General features: G+C 36.7%; 1 protein-coding gene across 2 annotated transcripts in view; it reads left to right on the top strand.

Annotated features, from left to right (window-relative positions):
* The first annotated feature begins 15,624 nt into the window (after positions 1-15,624).
* The window catches only part of LOC139690406 (glycine receptor subunit alpha-2-like), a 30,290-nt gene continuing 23,279 nt past the window's right edge, over positions 15,625-22,635 (top strand). For both annotated transcript variants that reach the window (XM_071587848.1, XM_071587847.1), the window contains exon 1: positions 15,625-16,351. In XM_071587848.1, coding sequence (XP_071443949.1) covers positions 16,264-16,351 — 88 coding nt within the window. In that variant the 5' untranslated portion in view covers positions 15,625-16,263. The remainder of the gene's footprint in view (positions 16,352-22,635) is intronic.

The raw sequence follows: 22,635 nt of genomic DNA, 5'->3' as shown, positions 1-22,635 counted from the left end.
AAATATCATCGATATAGCGGGCCCAGAAAAGTGGTTTTAGGGTTTTTTGTTGCAAAAAGTCGTGTTCTAGTTTACCCATAAAAAGATTGGCGTATGCAGGAGCCATACGCGTGCCCATTGCAGTGCCTTTTATTTGTAAATATATTTTGTTATTGAATTGAAAAGAATTTTTGGTCAGAACGATTTGGCTCAATTCGAGGAGGAAATCTGTGGATGGGGTGTGTCCCAAGTCTGCGAGTATAATAGAGGTGAGAACCCGCGAGATGGCGCATATCTGGGTGGCCCAATCATTCAAACCGCCCGGGCTGAACCAAGCCCACTGAATGCATCAATTGGCTGCCTACATATCCCCCCACCCCCTTGTTCATTTCCTATTGGTCCCTTTACCTCTCCTTCCCCCACCTCTCCCCCGCACATCCTCTCCGCTCTTCCCCGAGAACGCCATTCTGAAGACGACAGCCGTGCTGTCGAAACGTAAAATAACAAATTGTGAGTGTCCTTTCTTTGTGTCTCTATATTCTAAAAATCTACATCTGTGTTTTTATATATTTGTATATATATATATATATATATATATATATATATATATATATATATATATATATATATATATATATATATATATATATATATATATATATATATATATATATGTATATATATATATATACATATATATATATATATACACACACACACGTTCAAACACGATAAATCTCCATATGGCGAACAAATATTCATTCACATGGAATTCAGACAAGAAAACAACTTATTTTAATTAAATGTGATATGATGTATCACTCCAGTTGGTAGATGTATAGCGAATACACACCAAGTATCCCTTCTTGTAATTGGTGACTAAAAGAGTGGGAAGACCAACCCGAAAACAATTTCCCTGCTGATTAGATGACCCACGTATTCATCAGAGCCTGGACTGGCTGGTATTAAGGAGAGAATTAACGCGAGGGCATGGCCCTCCAGTGTGTTTTCCGTGGGCGGCTACCCGCAGAGGGGAGTATAGGATACTACCGGCTGAGCACCTCGGTTTTTTGAAGTGAGTCGAAAACCCAACGAATCCAGGTTGCGGCTCTCCGCTTTGACCTTAAATTCAGTTAAAAGGGGAGGACTGTAGCCATCCACTGCAGGTTTATATCCTACCTTGGCATACACATTCCGGTTGGCTAGTGGTGGTGGCACGGGGGCCTGCGGAGATAAGGTAGAAAGTAAGTACAGACGGAAGAAAGGTAGTACAGACGGAAAAAAACCAAGTAACATCTTCTTGGTATAACCATGTTGTAGAACGTCCCTAAAAAGGATTAAAACACACTAAGTTCTCAATAAAATTGGAGAGTTATTTTTCATTTTTTAACGGTTTAGGAGGAATAGAAATGGTGAGGTAATCAACGCAACATGGACCTTCCTCACATTTTCCCTAGGACCAGCACCTGTGGAAAGTGCTCATTAGGTTTGATGCGCCTCTGTATGGCTCTGCAGTCCCAACCCAATGCCTTTTAATGCCCAATGACTCTTTAATGACCAGTGTTTTAGCCGTGTCTATCGTTGATATCAGGGCAAGTCCACCAGTCCACTTTCCAGCGTAGAACATCACGATGGGATTGCGTGTGATTCTGAACCTTTCTGTTTATATTGTAAGGAAACAACCTCGTGCATTCCTGCAAATGCCTGCCCGTGTATGTCTGTAAAGGCAAGCAATTGAATCTAATTTCCCTCGCTCTTTCACTTCTCAGTCCAGGCCAAGGCTACAGTCTCCACCTTATAAGTTGATTGATGCAATGATACCAAAAGGTCTACTGAGAACATAGATCCTCCAAAAGTGTTAAAATGACGAGCATTGAAGACCTTTAAGGGATCAAACATAGTAACAGTTGACCTAAGGTTGGAAATAACAGCCTAAAGTCACGGCAGTACGAAAATGCGGCAATACAAGTCCATCTGAATTTGAATAAGCTGACAGTGTGCGAATTAAATGCGTGAATTTGCATGAAGCGAGATGAAATTGGCCGGCATTATGTCCGGATCTTTTCTACTTACGTCGGAAGTATCCAATTCCTTGGAATGGATTTCGACAGCCAATTACATTGGCGTGAGGAAATTTAGTTTTTAAGAGATAGGTGTTTTAAAATTTTAAATATTTTCACGCTTCTCAGGCCATTCAACTTGAACTGTTGTCCGTGTGATTTCGCTCAATACAAAACTGACTAATATGGTCAAAACTGCAGAATGGCTCATTTATTTACTAATATAGGAGATAATCATATTTGTAACTTTTAAAAATGGGTCTGTTGTCAGCGATCGGAAATAAATATATGGCTTTTTATTTTGTTAACTTAGTCAAAATTATTATTTATCGAATGGGTGCTTTGAAAATTTTAGTTGGTGAATTGACTGACAAACCACTTGGACAGGAGAAAAGTGTGAGAGTTGAAAATATGGGTCTCTTTGGACAGCCATTTTTATGTATATTAGGTTGACCATAAAATCTTGGTAACACCGGGTTGGACACTGAAATTTTGAATTTGGTCTTCTTTTCAATTAAGGCGGGGCAATAATGGAGAACATTTTTAACTTGAGTCACCAATTTGTTGAGTGGATTCTTTTTTATTTCAACAACATATGTCAGCATGGTTGATAACATAGAGGTTACTTTCTCGTAATATTCTTTTTACCCATGATTATTCAAAGATTGCCTTTATCCGATTTCATATTAAAGCAATGTTTGGTTTAAAAAGAACTTACAATACAGTTTGATTTAGCTTTTCTATTCAGTCTCGGAAGGATGTTGAAATGATACAAATTATTTCTAATCTGCTTTTCACAAGCTTTAGAAAGATTTCCTCCACTGGTATTCTCAGAAAGTTTGAGGGATACTTGTAAGTAGTCAATCAGGTCCTCAAAGTGGCTATATTTTGGTTGAATATTGAAGTTTAAACTAAAGTTCAGTCATTCCGATACTTGAAGAGTGAAATTTTCATCGGATAAATTACAAACATTAGTGAATTCAGTTTTGTCAATAAATCCACATTACCTTCGCGGGCAATGTTCATCAGACGATTCGGTTCTTTGTTTCTTCATTATTCTCGTATTTTCAGAGGCATTAGTACGCTTTTTATCTTATGCTAAATGTTGTAGTTCCCGTTAGTTACTCAAAGTCCATTTGGCAAATGACACCTGCATGGAATCCTCTAAATACTCATACAATTCCTAGCAATGGCCTGGGAGAAAATATGGCCTGATTTCCACCAAACATGATAGCTGAAACACCAGCTTTCATTCTAGACTTAATTAATAAAAGAATCTGTAAAAATAAACAAAGGCCAAATGGAAGCAATTGATGAAATTAACTATACTGAAATAGTAACTATATTGCTCGTGAATATTAACCAGTTAATGGTTGCAACCAGCAACTGCTTGCCAAACCTTTTAAATGTACTAATGTTATATTATTTTTGAATGCATTATGATAGCTTTACATCTACATACTAATTTTTGCATAACAATGTCATTAGTCAATTTTTAGAAATGTTAATCGGACAAGAGCAACAAAAATGTTTCCATCAAGTAGCCACTTCAAACCTTCCTCAACCATTTTCTTAGCAGAAACAATTAAAATAAACAACTGATCTAAAATTCCTCAATTATTCTTCCTTTTCCGAGGGAATAAAAGACTCGGAAAAGGGAAATCGTCAGGCATTTGGTGCTTGCACATTGGGCGACAAAGTGTTTCCCGGTTACGAGACCATTGAGAATTTGCATGAAACTTTAGTAGAAGACATGTATGTGAAATGAATACATAAATATACGTACTCGTACTCGGGCTATTTTTTACGGGGTCACTTCTACTAATCATTTCATGCTACAGAACAAATTTTTGCTTGTTCCGAATTAGACGCACGAAGTCCAAACTTAACGTAAGATTGAGAGGAAGTTCCATTCCCGCAAACTATTAGAGAAGGGTATTCTGGTTAAGAGGTTATGGCTGGCCTCGGTCGTGGATTTTATTTTTATTTTCCCACAATCAGTCACAACAAATTTAGTTTTCTTTGCAGGACGAGTGGGCTAAATTATTACGGCTATTGGAGTTTTTCGTGAAATTTTTATTTTACGAGACCGTAGAGCTCAAGTGTCCTAAATCGCGGACGTTCTGATTAATTTTCATTCAAGGAAACTGATGTCATTTCCAGAATGATGCTAAGATATCACATATGTGGTTACCTATTCGTTTTCCTAATTCTAGTGTCTCACATTTCGGTTTTCTGTTTGAGACTTAGTATAAGATGAAGGCGACCTGGGAATACAAATAGACCTGGGAAAAACACCCTGCACGAAAAATATGTCCCTTGAGGTAGGTAGTCTCTATTAAAGATAAATATTTATGTTTGAGATTACCATTTTTGCTAGTGAAATATTTGTATAACGTAAAATTTAACTTTTATCATTGTTTTTCATTAATATTCAAGCGTTTAGCGTAACGTAACATTATATTTTTAGCAAAGGGTATAGCAAAGCGTTTAGCAAAGCGTAATATTATATTGATACGATATAAGGGTCATTCCAAGAAACTATAATTATCTCAATTTTGGGAAAATATTCTGATATGGGTTCATGCTCATCAATATTACTTAATCCAACTTTTCGCATTATTTTTACGATATAAATTGTTTGTTCCAGGGCATCTTAATTTTATTCGTATTATTAAAGCATGGTGTTTTAACAGGTATATTAGATATTTGATAGAACCAATTTTTTTAAATACTGGCCTTCTGTGTTCACATTATTCGTATTGGCGACAGATTATTGTAGAACATTTACATCCAATAAAAGTGCCATGTATAACATTGATGGAATGGTAAATCCTTAATAATATTGAACCAACAAAATGAAATATTTGGTGTTGGGAATAAAAATTGGCAATCTTCATGCACTCGCAAACATTTTTGCAAACACTCCTAACGAAGGGAATGTTGAATTCACGTCATCTATACAAAAATAACAAACTTATTTTGAATTATTATCTACCCTGGATCAAATTGTATTCTGGCATTTCTAAAATGATGTCATAATATTTTTAGTGAAATTATTCATTGCTAAAACTATATTAGAACTCCAAATTATTTATTTGTTTTATAAATCAGTAGTTTTCTGAAATTTGTACCTATGTGAAACTCTAATATTTCTTTATCGGTTTTGTTGAACTATACATATTTTTACTCGCCTCATTTGTTCTTTTAACCAATGTTAACATAACTCATGTTTTATTCTAAGAAATATGTCTTTTTTTGGGCAATTGTCTGTTACCATCTCGTTTGGTGAAATATGACCACGACCCGCCTGAGAAAGCTAGACGTCCCCGAGGACTACTCCAACGCTAGTTTCGACCCAGGTTTTCAGTAGCGACGACAAGTAAACCCTCAAGGGATCAATAACCGGGTCTTTGACTTGTATTGCCAGTCCAAAATGGTAATAAATAATCTTCTGTGTTAACTTTTAAGAGAAAGTCTCATTTTGACTTCATCTCATGGCAAATTCCAATGAAATACTCCGTCCCCTTTCAGTGTCTCGCGGCACTTCTCGAGTTTCTAGGAACACTCAAGTCTACAACGTGCGAGCAGAATTGTAATGAATGAGTCACTTGGAGAAGATCTCCAAGCCACTCAAAACTCTGCGATATTCCATTGGGATGCCCTGGATTGTAATCATTTTACGCGTTACCATGCTAGTTTTCCCATTTAGAGAAAACATACCTTTTTTATTTCTCCTAGAATTTACTTTCCGGCGAACATAAAAAAAGGGCTAATATCTTTGAAAATATTGGGTGTTACCAATATATATTCTAAATCTTTGATACAAACACACACACACCACTTTTCTTACCTTTCTTAGATAAGTAGGTATTTTAAGTTCACATCACTCCGAGAAAGTTATCAATTATCTTTTAGGTTAGTAATTACGTGCCTAGGCAGGCAGAAATTGACCAGGTAAATTCAACAGGCTACATGTCTTTTGGATCACAAAGTTTTCCTCTTTACGACCAGTTTTATCAACATGCTGATGATGGACTTACACGAAAGACATTCATGTTTTGACTTGTAAATGCTTAAAATATACAAGTAGCCTAATACGCATTATCTCCATTAAAATTGGAGAAAGAATCACTTATATAACAAATAACTTATATACTGAAGACAAGCCTTAAATCTAGTACACAACGAGTAATTTGTATTCTATTTTATTAGACATATGATTTACCCATTATAATATTAAAATAATTGATAGTAAACAAGTTAAATACTGCCTTTATTTGTACAAATATCTTCCAAAATATGTATTTGATCAAAATTGAATTCGAATGCCTTGGTTTCAAAAAAATAAAAAAAGATCGGCTAATTTTGCGATTAAATTATATGGAATATTTTTATGAATTTATAATTTTTTGTTTACATTTTAGTTGAGATACGATTTCCTGATGTTTTCAACGAACTGTATTATACGCTGTCGTTTTTGCTATCTAAATAAGGGAAAATATTTTTTGAAGCCGAGTAAAAAATAAATAACTCCCGTGCTCCAAGTGGGATGTCGTGTTTATTTTTGAAGAAGTAATGGGATGAAAGTTTAAACCTGGTAATAATTATCCTATGCTGAAACGAATCTGAATTTGAAAAATTCAATGTTTGGACCTCTGTTTCCCGGAGTTTCTTCCGGGTTATGAGAAATTCAGGATTGTGACGATACCATCTCTTCTTTAAATAATATATGTGCCTTCGTCCTGCTAAAATCGATGGAAATTCTTTAACAACGTATGCGGCCATCATTTTAAGCGTTGGTCTCCTGCTCATTTACATTTCTCCTTTGTTAAAACAGTCCACGGATATTGATTTGATTTTTATCCTAAAAGACTGTCGTTAAATCTCCTTTCATCGTCTTCTGACTAGTAATTATTTTCATGCGGCATAGTTCTTGTGTCGCTATTCTACGAAAGAGGAATTTAAAGCTAACAACTGATACTGCCAAACATTCCTCTGATTAGAGACGTGAATTAGAGTGAAAACCGTTTGAGCAAACACTATAGAGAGAGGAAGATAGATGTAGTGTACCACGATTGATTTCCGTGTCATATATAAGTCATTTAGAAACGCCGCCTTTCTTCAAGGTTCCGGTGGCGTTTATTTTTCAAGGAAAATATGAAGTGGAGGGGGGTGGTAAAAAAATGGAATCCAGTGCCTTTCGGTCTTTTAACCTAGTTGCTGTTGCTATAAATTTTACGCTAGCCTAGAACGCGCGTGGAAAATTGGATTTGTGCTTCGTATGGATAACATGGAAAAATTGCAATAATAATTCAAAATCCATTCTTTAGTTTGAAATTTTTCCCCTAGCTCTTACGGCTTAGAGAATAATTTATGCTTTCTCTATTTGCCCAGGAAAGGCAAATCGATATTTAAATGTATGTTACCTAATGAGTATGGGTTTTTCTGTCTCAGATACTTAAAGTTTTTAAAGAATAATGTTATTATTTTGGCGGATACTGTCCGACTGTTTATATTTCCATCATCTACGTGTTAGATTCATCTTATTTTATTATTTTTTTGATTTTACATTTATCATTTTTTATCCCTCCTCCACTCTGTATTTACTCTCTGCTTCTATTGTTTTCTATTGTTGATTTAATGTCATATTAGTGTGCAGAGCAATACTGACTAATTTACATAGATATATGTGTGTGTATATATATATATATATGTCCCATTTATTTATTAGTTAAAATGATTTTGTCACGAGTCTTAATATTACAGTTTGGGGAGTTTGCCAATTTCCATAGGAGTTTAATATAAAGTTAGACTCATGTAGACTGCTGAAGTTGTACCATATTGTATCCAACCGTCGTTGATAATGATCAGTCATGAAGGGAAATATTTTGAGTATTCATTATTATATTTATTATTACACTTACCGGGATCCTAATTTAACAATACATTAAAGTGTATCCAGATTTGTTCAGCACATGTCCAATGATTTCACTCCACAAATACTGAAATTGAATATTCATCCCAACTTCCTCATTCCTTCCTTTCTGGTAGGGCCTGCTACTCGTAAATTTCACAAGTTATTTGTGAGTGAGTATGTTTTCTAGGTCTGGATTTAGCCTAATAAAAACACCACAGGTCCTAATTAGCCATTCGTTTTAAATGGAACACAAAAAGTTATTGCATAATATTCCGATTGGTTATTATTGGACTTGTCGGAATTTTCAGCATCAGCATACGGTTACGTAGCAGTTAACAACTACTTCAGAATTTCCGTGATTGATTGAAAACATAATTTTAACCGACTGTAAACATAATACACCTACTTCCCTTTTAAATATTCGGAAATTTTAATACAAATAAATGTAATAATTTGATATAATTAAATTAAAAAAATAATTAAATAATTTAAAAAAATTATGAAATATTATAATATTAGATATAATATTTCTAGTTTTTTTTACATTCTTGTAAATCATTATGGGAAAAAATTACCACTTTTCCGCAGATTTATTTGTAACGTACATCGCGTTTCAGTTCATCGAACCATCTTCAGGTACAAGATCACCTTATACTAGGTCACCTTCTATCTGAATATGGTTCGATGAACTAAAACGCCTTGTACGTTACAAAGGAATCTGTGGAAAAGTGCAAATTTGTTTTTCTCACAATGACGAACTTCCACTACATCTCACCTGATTCTGTTGAATACCTTTTAAATCATTGTGATTACGTGTTACCAAAGAAAAAATGGAGCCATCAGATATGCATGCATTGCATCAATCTTTGCGTTAATATTTGTGTAATTAATAATGTAAGTTTTTTTTATTAAGTCATTGAGGTAAATACGAATTTTTTTTCTATTTTACCGACTCTGCCTTGTCTACTTGAATCATTTTCCTTTAAATGACGTTCAGAAATCAATAACTGATACAGCATAGCTATCTAAAAATGTGTCACGCTTTTCACGTCATTTAAATCGTGCGTCACGTTCATAATGAACAAAACACTAATTGATACCAGGGAGGGAAAATGCAAGGTAAAGGGCGCATTAAAGCTTTATGAATAGAAGGGTAAATACTAAATGAATTCCATAATTGAATGCTGGCTTTTGTGATGCATACGCTCTGCTGATTTCAGGATATTATGTGTGGGGATAAAATCCTCTTCGCCAAGGATACCTAAAATCATTCATCCGTGCTGCTATGCAGATATATTACTGCTGCTGAAATTTCATAAATACGAGTAATATATCAGTAACCTTTAAGTAGAACTAAAGTTAAATTGGGATTATTATCCAAACAATCCATCGATATTTTTCGTTAAAATGGAATCAATTTTTGTAACACGTAACTTACACTGCTATTCAAATGATTTATTGACTTTTTTTCATTGAAATGGCATGTATAAAATCAATTTTCCGCAGCACGCAACTTACACTGTAGTGCCAAAGTTACTAATATGAGATATCATTTCTAAACAAAAGACCTTGCCAGAGGAAATGTCTACGGTCTATGGTCTCCATATCTTAAAAATGTAACCAGTTTAACCCTTGCCGGAAGATTTTTAGTCAGTTTTCCCATTCTCTTTCGAATCTACCCAGCAGAAATGTTGGAATGGAACGTGCATTATTTTGAAAATTCTATATTTGAAACGAGTGCCATATTATTTCTCATAGCATGTACATGCTCTCTAGTTAGTTTCTTACTTCTGAGAAACTAAGTTTATAATTGACTACGATATTATTACTTATGCTCGGAGCCGAAACAATCGATTTGGTTCCGTGAATCGATTTCCTAGAGGTACGAGTATGTACTTACGTACATATTTTAGTATGTGTGTATATGCATGCTCAATACGTATAAATGTATGTATTTATATACTAAATACGTATAAATGTACGTATATAATTTAGTATCCATGTATGTATGTACGTACTACACACTGAATAAAATTATCCGCTGACGGTAAGAATCATATATACTCTATTATTCCTCTTTTCTTGCTCATTCTCAGATGTCTAAGACATGGAATCCATGTTTATTCTCTATGAAGAGAAGTGAAAACAAACTTTTGCTGAAGGTGAGAATACGCCAGCACACTGCCGCATTCTTACTTGCACGAATATCTACTTCAAACCGCATTTAATTTTTGGTAAAAATTAAAATGCGTGTAAAATTTTAGTTAGGGTTCCTTGTTTAGTGTTTGGAGACATCCTCCTTGCGGATACCAACGTCTACCGAAGTCTTTCTGCACCATATATGAGCTAACCGGTTCACATTATCATCCTCGAACGTACATATAGATTGATATGTAAATATTGAAACAAACACGCCCCGGCCAACCGCGATCCCTGCGTAATTCTCATTCCATATTTTATCACACTTCTTCTCCTCCCGATTCGCGAGTATTGTTTAATGATATTTCCCGACGAGCTGCCGCGGTAACCACCGTCGCAACTCATTCCCTTTCTCCTCACGCCCTGGCGCCCTAATCCACCTTCTCTTCCAACCCCCCTGCCCCCGCCGCCTTCCTTCCCGTCCTCCTCTCCGCCACCCTCAAGCCCTTTTCCCACCGAAACTCTGGGCCTTCCCTCATCGCCACACCCCTCCTCCCCCTACCCACCGGCACAAGATCTTCCCTTGCTTCCCTTACCTCCCCTATCCCCCTCCCTCGTCATCCAGGCTCGCGACTACCAGGCCCCATCCTCCCCTCCCTCCCACCCACGGTCTCTTAGTCCCTCTTAGCCCAACACACACCCCCTCCCCAGCCACATCTCCATACCAGTTACCACCTTCGCCGCCGAATCCCTGTCGCTTCATCTCGTCCTAAATCATCCGGACCGCGAGTGTTTGTGTGTGTGCGACTGTGTTCGTGCGTTCCCGATACATTTCCTTCCTCATCCGTTCAGCTCCCATTTTGTTTTTCACACACTTTGGTCTCCCTATTCCTTCGCCGTCTCCCCTGCACAGCACCTTGGAGAAAAACCACGCATCGAATCAATTTAGCCCCTCCATTTTATTTTACCCCCTCAACTCCCGTCTCTCTCTCCCGCTCTCACCCAACCCACAACCTATCCTCCACATGCGCCCTCGCACTATCTCTTCCCCACCCCTCAAGAGTGCCGCTCTTCACCTCAGGCACTTATATTCAGCTCTCTCCCCTTATCCCTCACACTTCAACGCCTTCTCCGGTTGTGTCCTACCTCAAACCTTTCTCTCTCTCACCATTCCCCTGGCTCACCCACTTTCCTTCCCCTCCCATCGTCAATGTTTCCTCCTGACCCCCACGCACCTTTCCCTCTTCTCCTCTGTAGTCATCCTCGGTGTAACTCTTTAGGGCATCCATTCAGTTTCGTCGTCCTCATACTTCGCTTAGAGCCACCCACCTTTCTCCCTCTATCTTTTCCTCACATTTCTCACTCTCCCCTCATCTTCTTCTCCTCTTAACCCTCCCCTCACGGACACCCTACTTCTTAAACTCATGTCCCACTTTCTCTCTTAAAACATTGACCCCATTCTCCGTCTACATTTGCCCCTTCCCCGCATATCCTTCGACGCCGCGCGCACTTCCTCGGCGAGCCTCCCGCCACCCTTGCTCCGCGCAGACTCTCCACTCTGCTCCTCGTTCCTCCCTCCAAGCATCCGAAAATTGTTGCCCGATGCTCTTTCTTCTCCCATCTCGCCTATCTTCCCTCCTCTCTGCACGCCGCTCTGGCTCCTTTATATGTCCTCTATTTCAAAAAACTCACTCCCTTATGGCATCTCATGTTTATGAATATGTGTATGCATATATACGTATATGGACGATATATGTTTATGTTTATGTATATGTGTGTGTGTGTCTGTATATATGTTAATATATATGTATGCATATATATTTTTTAAATAATGTTTCATATTATATTAGCTTTTCTAAATATCATGTATTTAAATCCTAAAATTAATTTAATGTACTCATTTATTATCGATTCATTGACACCCTTCACTTTCAATGTTGCTGTCGGGAAAAGAATATTCAAACGTGGCTGATTTTCGCTGCTCAGAGTAGTGTGCAGGTTAATTTTGTATTTAAAAAGTACTGCATTTTCGGTTTATCTACGTGGATCCAAATGCCGGTTTCATAAGCTCTAGGCGTTGGGCACTAATATCTATTGCAAAATTTTTCAGGAAAATATTCTTTCGATCGTCATTAATAATACACAATTTTGTTTTGAAATATCATCGACTCAATTAGCTTTATTTAAGAAACCAACGTGTTTTCCAAACTAGATCATAAGGCCTAATCGCATTTAATTTTGATTAGTGTTTAGAAAGTTTCCCCCTGCTCTAAATAAAACCTTCATCTTTGCCACCCGCTTATATAGAATCCTCTACTTTTTCTCTCTTCTTCCCCTTCTCCCATTTGAATTTGACCCCACCTCCCTCACCCCATTTCCACCGCCTCCGCTTTCCCCTATCCCTTTTTTCTACAGTCGATTGCCCTCGCCGTCGCCTCCCCCACCCACTCCCACGATAATGCAAGATCGAAACTCCCATTCCTTTTTCTCCTACCCCACCCCTCCCTCTCCGCGATCCATTTCTACCCCATCACCTTCCCTCCTCTCCCTTCCTTCCTCCCCCCATCGCACCACATCCTCGTTTCCCCATTTACTTCCCTTCCCTTTCAGTTCCACTCATAAGTATATCTCTTCCTCCCACCACATCACCGCATGCCTTCGAAAAACTCTTCGTCGTCCCTGTCCGCCCTTCCCCTCTTAACTCATCGCCTCACCTCCCCGCCCCACCCCACGTCCACCCTCCCTCCTGTCTCTCTTTCGTATCCCTCCTCATCTTCCACCATTCTCTCATTTATTCTCGCAATCCTTTCCCCTCTATTCCGTCCTCTTTATCCCTCTTGTCTCCTCTTTCTATCTCTTTCGCTCCCTCGTATTCAAGTTGTTTTGGCGACACTCACACGCGTCTGCGACCACTAATTGGAACACAAAATGGTTAACATGGCACGGGGTAGGGGAGGTGAGGAATGAGGTAAATAGCGGGGGTGAGAAAGGAATAAAAACTGGGAATTTTGGTCGGAATAGATTTCCAAACGCTGTGCTTTTGCGGATTATGTTTTTAATCGCCACGAGAAATTGCAATCCGTTCTCCGACACGTGTCGAGGGCGGTGTAAAACAGCAGTGTGAGGCACGCCATTACCTTGCATTGTCGGATATGAATTTAAGGAATTCAAATAATGCCGGCCCCTAATTCCCGTGCGGGTCTCTCTCTCGCAGGGGGGATATTCTGACTGCCCCGATGCATTAAAAGCCTCCCAGCCGCGCAATAAAATTTAGAGTGAGAACAACACGCTTAGAATTATTTTCTCGTCCGTTTTCCCTTCGTCTGCTTGCTTCAAGCAATTATATTAAATCCTCAAGCCTTCTACCTTGCCAAGGGCAATGTAATTAGCCGTTCTATTTGATGCACGAAAGATTCTACCAATTAGCAGGAAAATTTGAGTTAATAAAAAACCGTCGGCTGAAATGTAGCATAACTAGTTAAGTTTTTTGAAGTGGAGAAATAGGAGTTAAACCTAAGAATATTAACAATATTTGTAAATTCATGTCACGGTTTATTTATTTTTTATTTTTTTGCGAATAAAAATGTTGTCACACACCTTATAAAATTATTGAAACGGAATACAATTTGGCTTTAAAAAACCCCTTTTGCTTATGTCAATTGCAGTAAAAAAGCACTCGTATCAATTTTTGACGGTTCCTCTGAAAATATAACTATCAGATCGATTAATTGTAACCGATTTAGATCCACATCAATTAGGTGATCAGGGGCAAAGAAGACGTTGAGGGCGTGGGAGATGTTTCCGTGGTGTGGAAGCAGGGCATTCAACGGTGCTCGAGTTGGTTGAGTGAATAATACTCAGAAGATATTAACCACGAGGGGTTATCTTCTCTCTTCTACCGCCTTTCCCTTTCCCTCTCTGCCAGGGATCACCTCATTTTCTTCCTCCCCTCCCATCTTCTTCGTTTTTCTCCGACACCGGGAGGTGGGGGAGGATTTCCCCTTCGCCTCCCGCGGAGTTCAACCGCTCGCCGTCCCCCACTGAATCCATCCTTTGTTCTCCCACCACCATCTGCACACCTCTACCTCGCACGTCCCTCCCTCCTAACCAAGTGGCACACTCCCACCGCCACCCCACTCCCGTCACACCCTAGCCATTCAACTCTCCGCATTCACTCACACAGACACAAACACACACACACACACACGCAAGCATATCCCTTCCATCCCTCTCTCCCTCTATACCTCTCTACTTTTCCTTGTTCTCTTCATCCCAAAACCCTTTTTCGACTCCGTCCCTCACCCACTCTCTTCATACACTTCACGTCCATCCTCTTCCCCTAACCCTTCCCCGTTTGCTCACCCCCTCTCCGCTCCAGCCGCCCGGAGTTCGTTCCCCCCGTAACATGCCCGAACCCCACTCCGCTGTGCCCGTTCTCTCCACCGCCCTCCCTCTGCCCATCTCCTCCTTCCCCCTGCATCCCCTACTGCCCCCGCCTCGTCGGCCTCCCTCTCTCTCCTGGCTTCACCAGGCGAGGGCGGGGCGTGCTCAGATCCTTCGCGCCAGTCTCCTCGGCAACAGGCTCACCCCCACACTCTCTCTCTATCTCCTTGTCGCTCCAGGACCGGAAGTGACTTCTCGCTCGCGCGTACAACTCTTTCGGAATCCTCGTTCCTTGATCGCGAGTTTTCCGTGATCATCACACCCCCGCACACTTCCGAAGCTCTCCCGGCCGAGAGGACCACTCCTTCCCCGCTCACAGATTCCGTTCGGCGTACTGGGTTGGCTTCCTTCGTTCGTCGCCGGGATCGTTTGGCGCTTGGTCCGGCCCTTCTCCGCGCCGGATATTTAGAATGCGGCGACTTTGATTCACGTTGCGGTGGCGGAGGGGTGAGACGTATTTTCCGTAGGTTATAGAGTGCTCCGAACTGCGAGCATGATGTGAAATGTGACGAGCAATATATTTTACGATTACCTTACTATTCCGCTTCACTAGTATTAGTTATTAGGGGAGAGCAATCGGCACTTGAGATATTTTGCGCCATTAAGGATAGGTGGGAAGTTCGGTAGGATTAAAGCGTTCTGGGAATGCAGTAAAGGTGAAGAGAAACTCTGTTTTCATTAGCTTACCCTTAACACCAATGGGGTCCACAGTTCAATGTCCCATCCGACGGATGACGTAATCACTTAAAGTATTCTCCAAAAAGCACCCAAAGTTAGGATCGGGATACCACTGAAAATTCTTGACTTCTAAGTATTCGAACCAGGGCAATCTTGATAAGAATCTATTACATCACCGCACCATTCAGATCCCCCCCTCTTCTTCAGTTGACGTTTTATTTTATTTGTGCTATTTTATCAATGATCTACGGGGAGACGGTTCAATTAAATGTATCACTGCTGCAAATAGCATTGCGCTTCTATTGGCATAGAATGTCTCTTATTGCGCGTGTGTTGATTGACATTATTTTTCCAATCTTCAGTTGGGAAAAAAATGATTCTTCTCAAAGAGTGTAGCAATTTTTATCTCACGCGAAGAATAAGCTTATGAAATAGGTATTTATCATCAAATAAGAATAAAATAAATCCCACTCATAATTTTCGTTTCATAATAGTCAATTGAATACCCAGAGAGCAAAATATACCTGAAAACCCAGTTATATATAGGCTGCAACAAGTGATTCTATAGCATTTCCTTGAATCGAAGGTATTAAGTAAGAACCAAGAAATGGACCCTTAAAGCATACTCCGGCTCCAGGTCATTTACTCATTCTCAGAGTTGGCACGCTTGATTTAATTACAGAGTCGCATTTCCTTGTACAGGGGGAAATAAAAGACAGGACTCGCTTCCCAATGAAGCGATTCAAAGTTTTCTCACGATTCAGAAATAGGCTGGGAAAAAAAGAAGCCGTTTTACCCTCTTCGATAGTACAAACCTGGATTTAAGATCTTAGTGGAGTTCTGATGAACTGAGGATTTTGTTCTACGAACCTGAGCAATGAATTGTAAGTCGTTCCAAATTGTTGAAACCAACAAATAGACCCCACGAGATATCCACGCTCTCATTTCGAGAGACTAATGAAGTGGTGAGCACGTTTGACTAGTGTTTGGGGAGTGGTCCGAGCGCCATGGAGTACCGAGGAGCAGCTGGGACCCCTTGGACAAATGGAGGCGTGTGGTTTAATTTGCGGTTGCGAACCATCGTCGGAATCCTTTTCTTCTGCGGATATCTCAGTTTGTGCATGTCATCTGGGTGAGTGTTTCCGTCCCGTAGATAGAGCCATATTAGAATGACTCAGCAGTTTGAAACCTGACAAGTATCTATTATTCCACAGAGAATGTATGATAATGGTACAATCTTTGGTATAACGCTGCATCAAGTTAAAAGATCGTCCCGTCACGTATATGACTCAAGATATCATTGGTATTATATGTCGACAAATTGATCGATTCCCCTAAAAGTAGTGATTGATTTCATCTCCTTCCAAGCAATCGCTCAGAGTGTGCCATAATTACTGAGAAACATTTAAATTTCGATAAATTTTCCACTAGCATTCACGTGTTGAATTCAATGCATTGAAAACATGTTGTAGGATAACATATTTTAATGTGGAGTAATGCTGAAACTTCCGATTGAGATTTAGAGTTTGGCATACATATGTAAAAGTGCAAATACCAAAATATGAGTAGCATGAATTAGGATTTTGAGCAACTGACATATTCAAGAAAATTTAAATTCGTTTACTTAAATATCTCATTGCTTTATACATTCAACGTCTAGACGGTTGGTTCAATCTAAAAAATTCCAATTAAAAAAAATATTTCTCAAGAAGTAAAAGAAGCAAAGAAATTACATGAGTGGTATTAGTGATTTTATATATTTAACTTTCAATGATCCATTCGAAAATATGCAAAAACATTGTTTATTATGGGCATATACATTTCCTTTCATACCATTGATCATTATTTATAATAAACATCTGGATATCACTAAGGAGATGCCTATATGTTAAAATGGTTGGATTATTTTCAATGAATGTAGACATATATAATTCACCATGCTTCCTCATCGAAAAGGATATACAAATAATACTATATATAAAGCATAATAAAAAATAGCTAATTCTGAAAATAATGTATACTAGCATCAAAAATGTTTTACAAAATGGTGTAATGATGACCTTCCTTATATATATTAAATAAATATATGCATACAAATATGTATATATATATATATATAATGGGCTGACACAATATAGCACAAATAGAATAGAATAGCGACATTTAAAAGGACACTCACACGGTAAATTGTTCGAGCTTTCGATGTAAAAGCACTAACGAGAGCAATGTAACATTTCGACGGCACAAAAGTCCAAATTTTAATATATATATATATATATATATATATATATATATATATATATATATATATATATATATATATATATATATATATATACATACATACATACATACACACACGCATATTCATACATACACACAAATAAATAAATGTATATATGTGTATATATATATATATATGTATATATTTATATATGTATATGTAGATAAGCAGTCTATTTCTCCCGATGAATACGGAGCTGAATTCCGTCAAAATGATCAGGAAATAACGTGTGAGTGACTTTCGATTAACCCTCCTTTGATACCATATACTGTGATCCGCCAAGGTATCGCCCATTTTAAATTGGTGCTGGCCCAATGTGAACTGTAACGTAATAGGTGACAGTTATATTTTTTCGGCATTGTGAAATTTAGAGTTATTAATTTCTCATAAATATTTCTTATTTGTGTCTATAATTTCTTTGAAATAGTAATGACTGCAGCATAGTACCTCAAGTGCTGCTTTAAATAGCCAAGCAAAACAAATGCTAATCGCTTGGTATGTTTGCTGGTAGTGGTTTCTGAATGTTATATTTTTGCCTCAAGAAAAATTAGCTGATTTAAAATACTCACTATTAAAAAATCTAATTACTAAGAATTTATAAAATCAAAACCCATTCTGTGTTATGTGTGTGCTTGTGTGGTTACACGATGTTGTCGACATCAAAGATAATTTACCCAAGAATTAGAAAAAAAAACTACTTAAAAGAATTGGGTGTATCATTTCAGCAACCAAACTTTGAGTCCTCTAATCAAGAAAGGGTGGCTACAAAAAGTTCATATTACGGCTTCAAAGGCCAAATTCTTGCCATTCCACTCTGGCATGAATTTATGAAAATTGTAAAAGCAAAGACAAGCAGATATTTCTAAAAACTTTTAAAGGCCTTTCGCAACCTAAAACATCAGTTTACGGTGCTCAAAACGTGTAAGCACCGCTACGCTACAGTTCTCACCATTTCCATGAGACTTTCTGCTTATCACACGGAAGAAAAATGTTTATTATTCCTAAGACATGAACATAAGTTTCACGCTCTTTCAAATATTAAATCATCACGTGTAGTCATATCCAGTAATAAAAAGGAAATTACATGTAAATTAGCGGTATTTAGTAACATATTTAGAATAAGATTTGACGTTATGGGGCAGAGTTCAAAGGAAAAAGAATCTTTCTCATCAGGAAAACATTTGCTGATTAACATGTTTTTTCTAAAATTGCTCATAATTTTCTTTTTGACAATATCTCATTTTTAAAGAACTATTCTGATTAAATCTCCTTTCATTTGGAGTAATAAACCGTTACCATTATTTTTACTACATAAAAATAAATTTTAGCAAATGATTTCTCACTAAATAACCTTATTATATTGGGGCAACTCATTGAATAAAATTCTAATTCATTGCAATAAGATTCATTTGCGATAATACTATGCATAAAGCCAAAACCTGTTTCGAACGGAAAGCCAAAGATTTGGCCTGGAAGTACTTTTCTTGCCTTTATGAATGACTACGGGATCTATTTTATTCACCAATAACACCACTGCAGTCGATTTCAAACCAAGACGATAAATTAATCATCTCCAAGTCCATGCATATTAGCTGTGTATTGATACGATTACATAACTTAATATTATATGTTACTTACATATTTTTGGCAAAAAAATACGTTTGCCATGCTAATTATTAGATACGATATAATTAATAGATGTTAACAAGAGTGTTTGAGTGTAAAAATCGTTATAATTACGCCAAATTCTATTACTATTATAATTAAATTCTCATTCAACATAAATATATTTTATTTAAATTAAAGCAGAGATTGATTGCTTATCGAATTTATTCTTTAATTTTTCAAATACAACTCTGATGGGAGTACATTTTTGCAAATGAATTTCCCTATATGTCAGATTTTCTACGTACGCTGAATATTCCAAAAATATTCCCTCACTATGTAATTTCCAACCCGAAAAACATATTGAACATGAACACATGTGACAACACTGAATAATTTATCAAGCTGAATGCGTCACATAAAATTATGGAAAATACTGTTCTTTATTCGTCAAATATTATTAATTATCTTCGAATAAATACTTTAATAATGCTATTAATATGTTATTAATATTTACTCCCAATAAAAAATAATCAGAATAAACTGCCAATTGAACTATTTTTAAATAAAATGTTTTATCTCGTCATTATTTGAGTTAAAATTCAAAGGCAAACATTTGCATGGAAAGATTGTCAAACTCATTCACGTTTAAAGTCAAATTTTCCCTTGAAAACAATGGTACAAAGCTAATACTTCAATGTACGCCAATGACTTAACGTCAATTCTATACCATGGTAGCGTTATTCTAATGTTAAATAAATTAATGATAAACTGTATGAGTAGATGAATTCGTGTAGAACTAATCAGTATCTATGCATTAAATTTGATTCAATGTATGATATATATAATTATATATATCATACATTGTATATATATATCATACATTATATATATCATGCATTATATATATACATATATAACACTTTTTGAAAGTCTCACGGACGTGAATAATAATGTATAACACTTAGCACTAGTGGACACAGACAAAAACACAGAAACACACAAAAAAGAGACTCACTAGAAAAATAGTGAGTCTCTTTTTTGTGTGTTTCTGTGTTTTTGTCTGTGTCCACTAGTGCTAAGTGTTATACATTATATACATATATATATATATATATATATATATATATATATATATATATATATATATGCTTTCGTAGACGTGACATGGAAGTGCCGAAAAGTACAATACACAGTAACACACCATATAGAAACACAAAAAAAGAAGAGCACTCACACGTTATTTCTTGATATTTCGACGGAAACAATCCGTCTTCATCTGAAGATATAGAAATAATGACTGCTGGAATTGTTGAGGTGAGGGGTGCGAGAGAATTTTTTTTTTGTGTTTCTATATGGTGTGTTACTGTATATATATATATTTAATCATATATATTTTTATTTAACGTTTATTTCAGAAATAATTGTTTGTTTTTTTATAACAAGCCAATTGCTTAAATTTTTATCTGCTTTATTATCGGCCATCATAAAAAAATATTTCTCTCCGTGAAAGGTTTTGAATGGTCTCTAAGAAGCGATTATGTACTGCGCATTAATATTTATTTTTTGTCGTAAATTCTTTCCTTTTTTAGTGTACTATAAAAACAACCTATTTTCGTGTTCTTCATAATTACTATTCCCTTCTTTCGTTATGCCGTTTGCCTAGTATTCCTCAGCATATAATATCCTTTTTACCTCCCGTAATCTCTAAATATCTTTCTTCTTCTCCCACATTAATCTTTGGAGTTCACTTAGATACTTACAGCCATATTTAAATCTTTTGTCATCATTTTTCCTCCGTTCCATTTTATTTTTTTTATATTTTATTTTGACAAACGTTTTGAGATCCCCTTTTCTTATCTCATTCTGTTGTTGGAAGAGGTATTTTTCGAACCAAAAATCGTTAGACTCCCTTTAACTTAACGTAACGTTGTAATGTATACATTTTTCTTTCTTTGCTTATCACTACAGTTTTTAGCCTATGGTCTTACTGTTTTTTATAATGTTTACCAGAATACTGTCAAGTAAGTTAGCCTTGTTTATGGTATGCATTCGGGTACTTTTTTGATATTTAAATAATTAGCCTATTATCATTAGAGTCTTAGGATTTATATGTTTATTTATCCTTGAGTAAATAAGGGAGATCTCAAGAGAATATTTTTAGTTGCTGGCAGGCAATTTACGTAGTACATTGGCATAGCTCTTTTCTTCTAGAAGTATTATTCCGAGAGCCAAAAAGCAATGAAACCTTTAGAATTAAGAATTTAAGAATTATCAGACTATGTAAAATATTTAATTGATAATCTCATCATTTCATAAATAAAAAATTGCAAAAATATATTAATCTTTTATGTAAAACAAACTGTCACTTCCATGAAATTGATAATACCTTCTCCTCCATTGTGATTCAGAAGAATATATTTTAAGTTAATGACAAACATTTCTGTTGTGATAGTTCAATCAAGGAGACGTATAAATAGCCTCCATTAAAGTTATGATACATAAGGAGATATTAATTGATTCTAATATTATAGAAATATCTGAATTGGCCGCTTAACATTAGATCATTAAAAATCACCTGCATTGATAAAATCATGATTAAATATGTGTGTTTATATTTATTTTCTAATATTTTAAGGTATTACTATTGTGCGACCAATATGATATATTGGAATAATCTCCATTTATATCCTATAGCTGGAATCAGATATGAGTTTACATCTTCTCCGCGTAAAAGTATTCAAAGAAAACTAACACTCCCAGAACATGGTGGCAAATGTGAATCAACATCAATAATTAAATGTATTAAATCATTTTGTCTTGTTAAAATCATATAGTAAAATTATAAGGATGTTAAATGCAAGAAATATGTTTTATGAATTTGATTAAAAACTACCATGGATCCGAATCTTATGAATATGGAAATAGATGTCATTTCCAGGTAATTTTCAAATAAAGGTGGTCAACGATTATCTTCCATAATGCTTTACTATGGTAAATTATTGCAATTTAATCCATCATTTAAATCAATTTCAAGACGCATTATTTGATAATAATTTGAATTTTTGGATTCGCTGGTTAGTATCCGCCTCAAGAATTTACTCTCTGTTGTACAGTGTGACCCGTGATTGTTTGCCACCCGCAAAACATACAAGTTGAGAAGGCAGTATGGAAATATTATAAGGCGTCGAAAGCTTTACATCAGCTAAAAACCTAGTCTCTGTAATACGTGACGCCCACAACACACTCACACACGCGTGGGATTTTCAATGAGTCCTTGTGAAAATGAGAAAAATTATTTGGGGCCAATTTTATTTTTTAACTTACTCTCCTTTCAACTCGATACAAGTTTCCCAGGGGTCCTCTGCGCTCTTGATCTGTGCTGGCCTCCTCGTTTAACGGGAAACGTTTCCCGCCGAGCCATTTTTTCAAGCAAGGACAATAAACAAGTCAATGGGGGCTAAACCTGGTAAATGCAGTAGATACTACTAAATTGGGTGTATAAGCGTAAATGAAATATGCACATA

The sequence above is a fragment of the Hetaerina americana genome, unplaced genomic scaffold, assembly GCF_022747635.1.
Source record: "Hetaerina americana unplaced genomic scaffold, ioHetAmer1.1.p SCAF_3, whole genome shotgun sequence".
Classification (NCBI taxonomy): Eukaryota; Metazoa; Arthropoda; class Insecta; order Odonata; family Calopterygidae; genus Hetaerina; species Hetaerina americana.
Note: the sequence above shows the minus strand (reverse complement) of the source record. Positions and strands in the feature narration are given on the sequence as shown.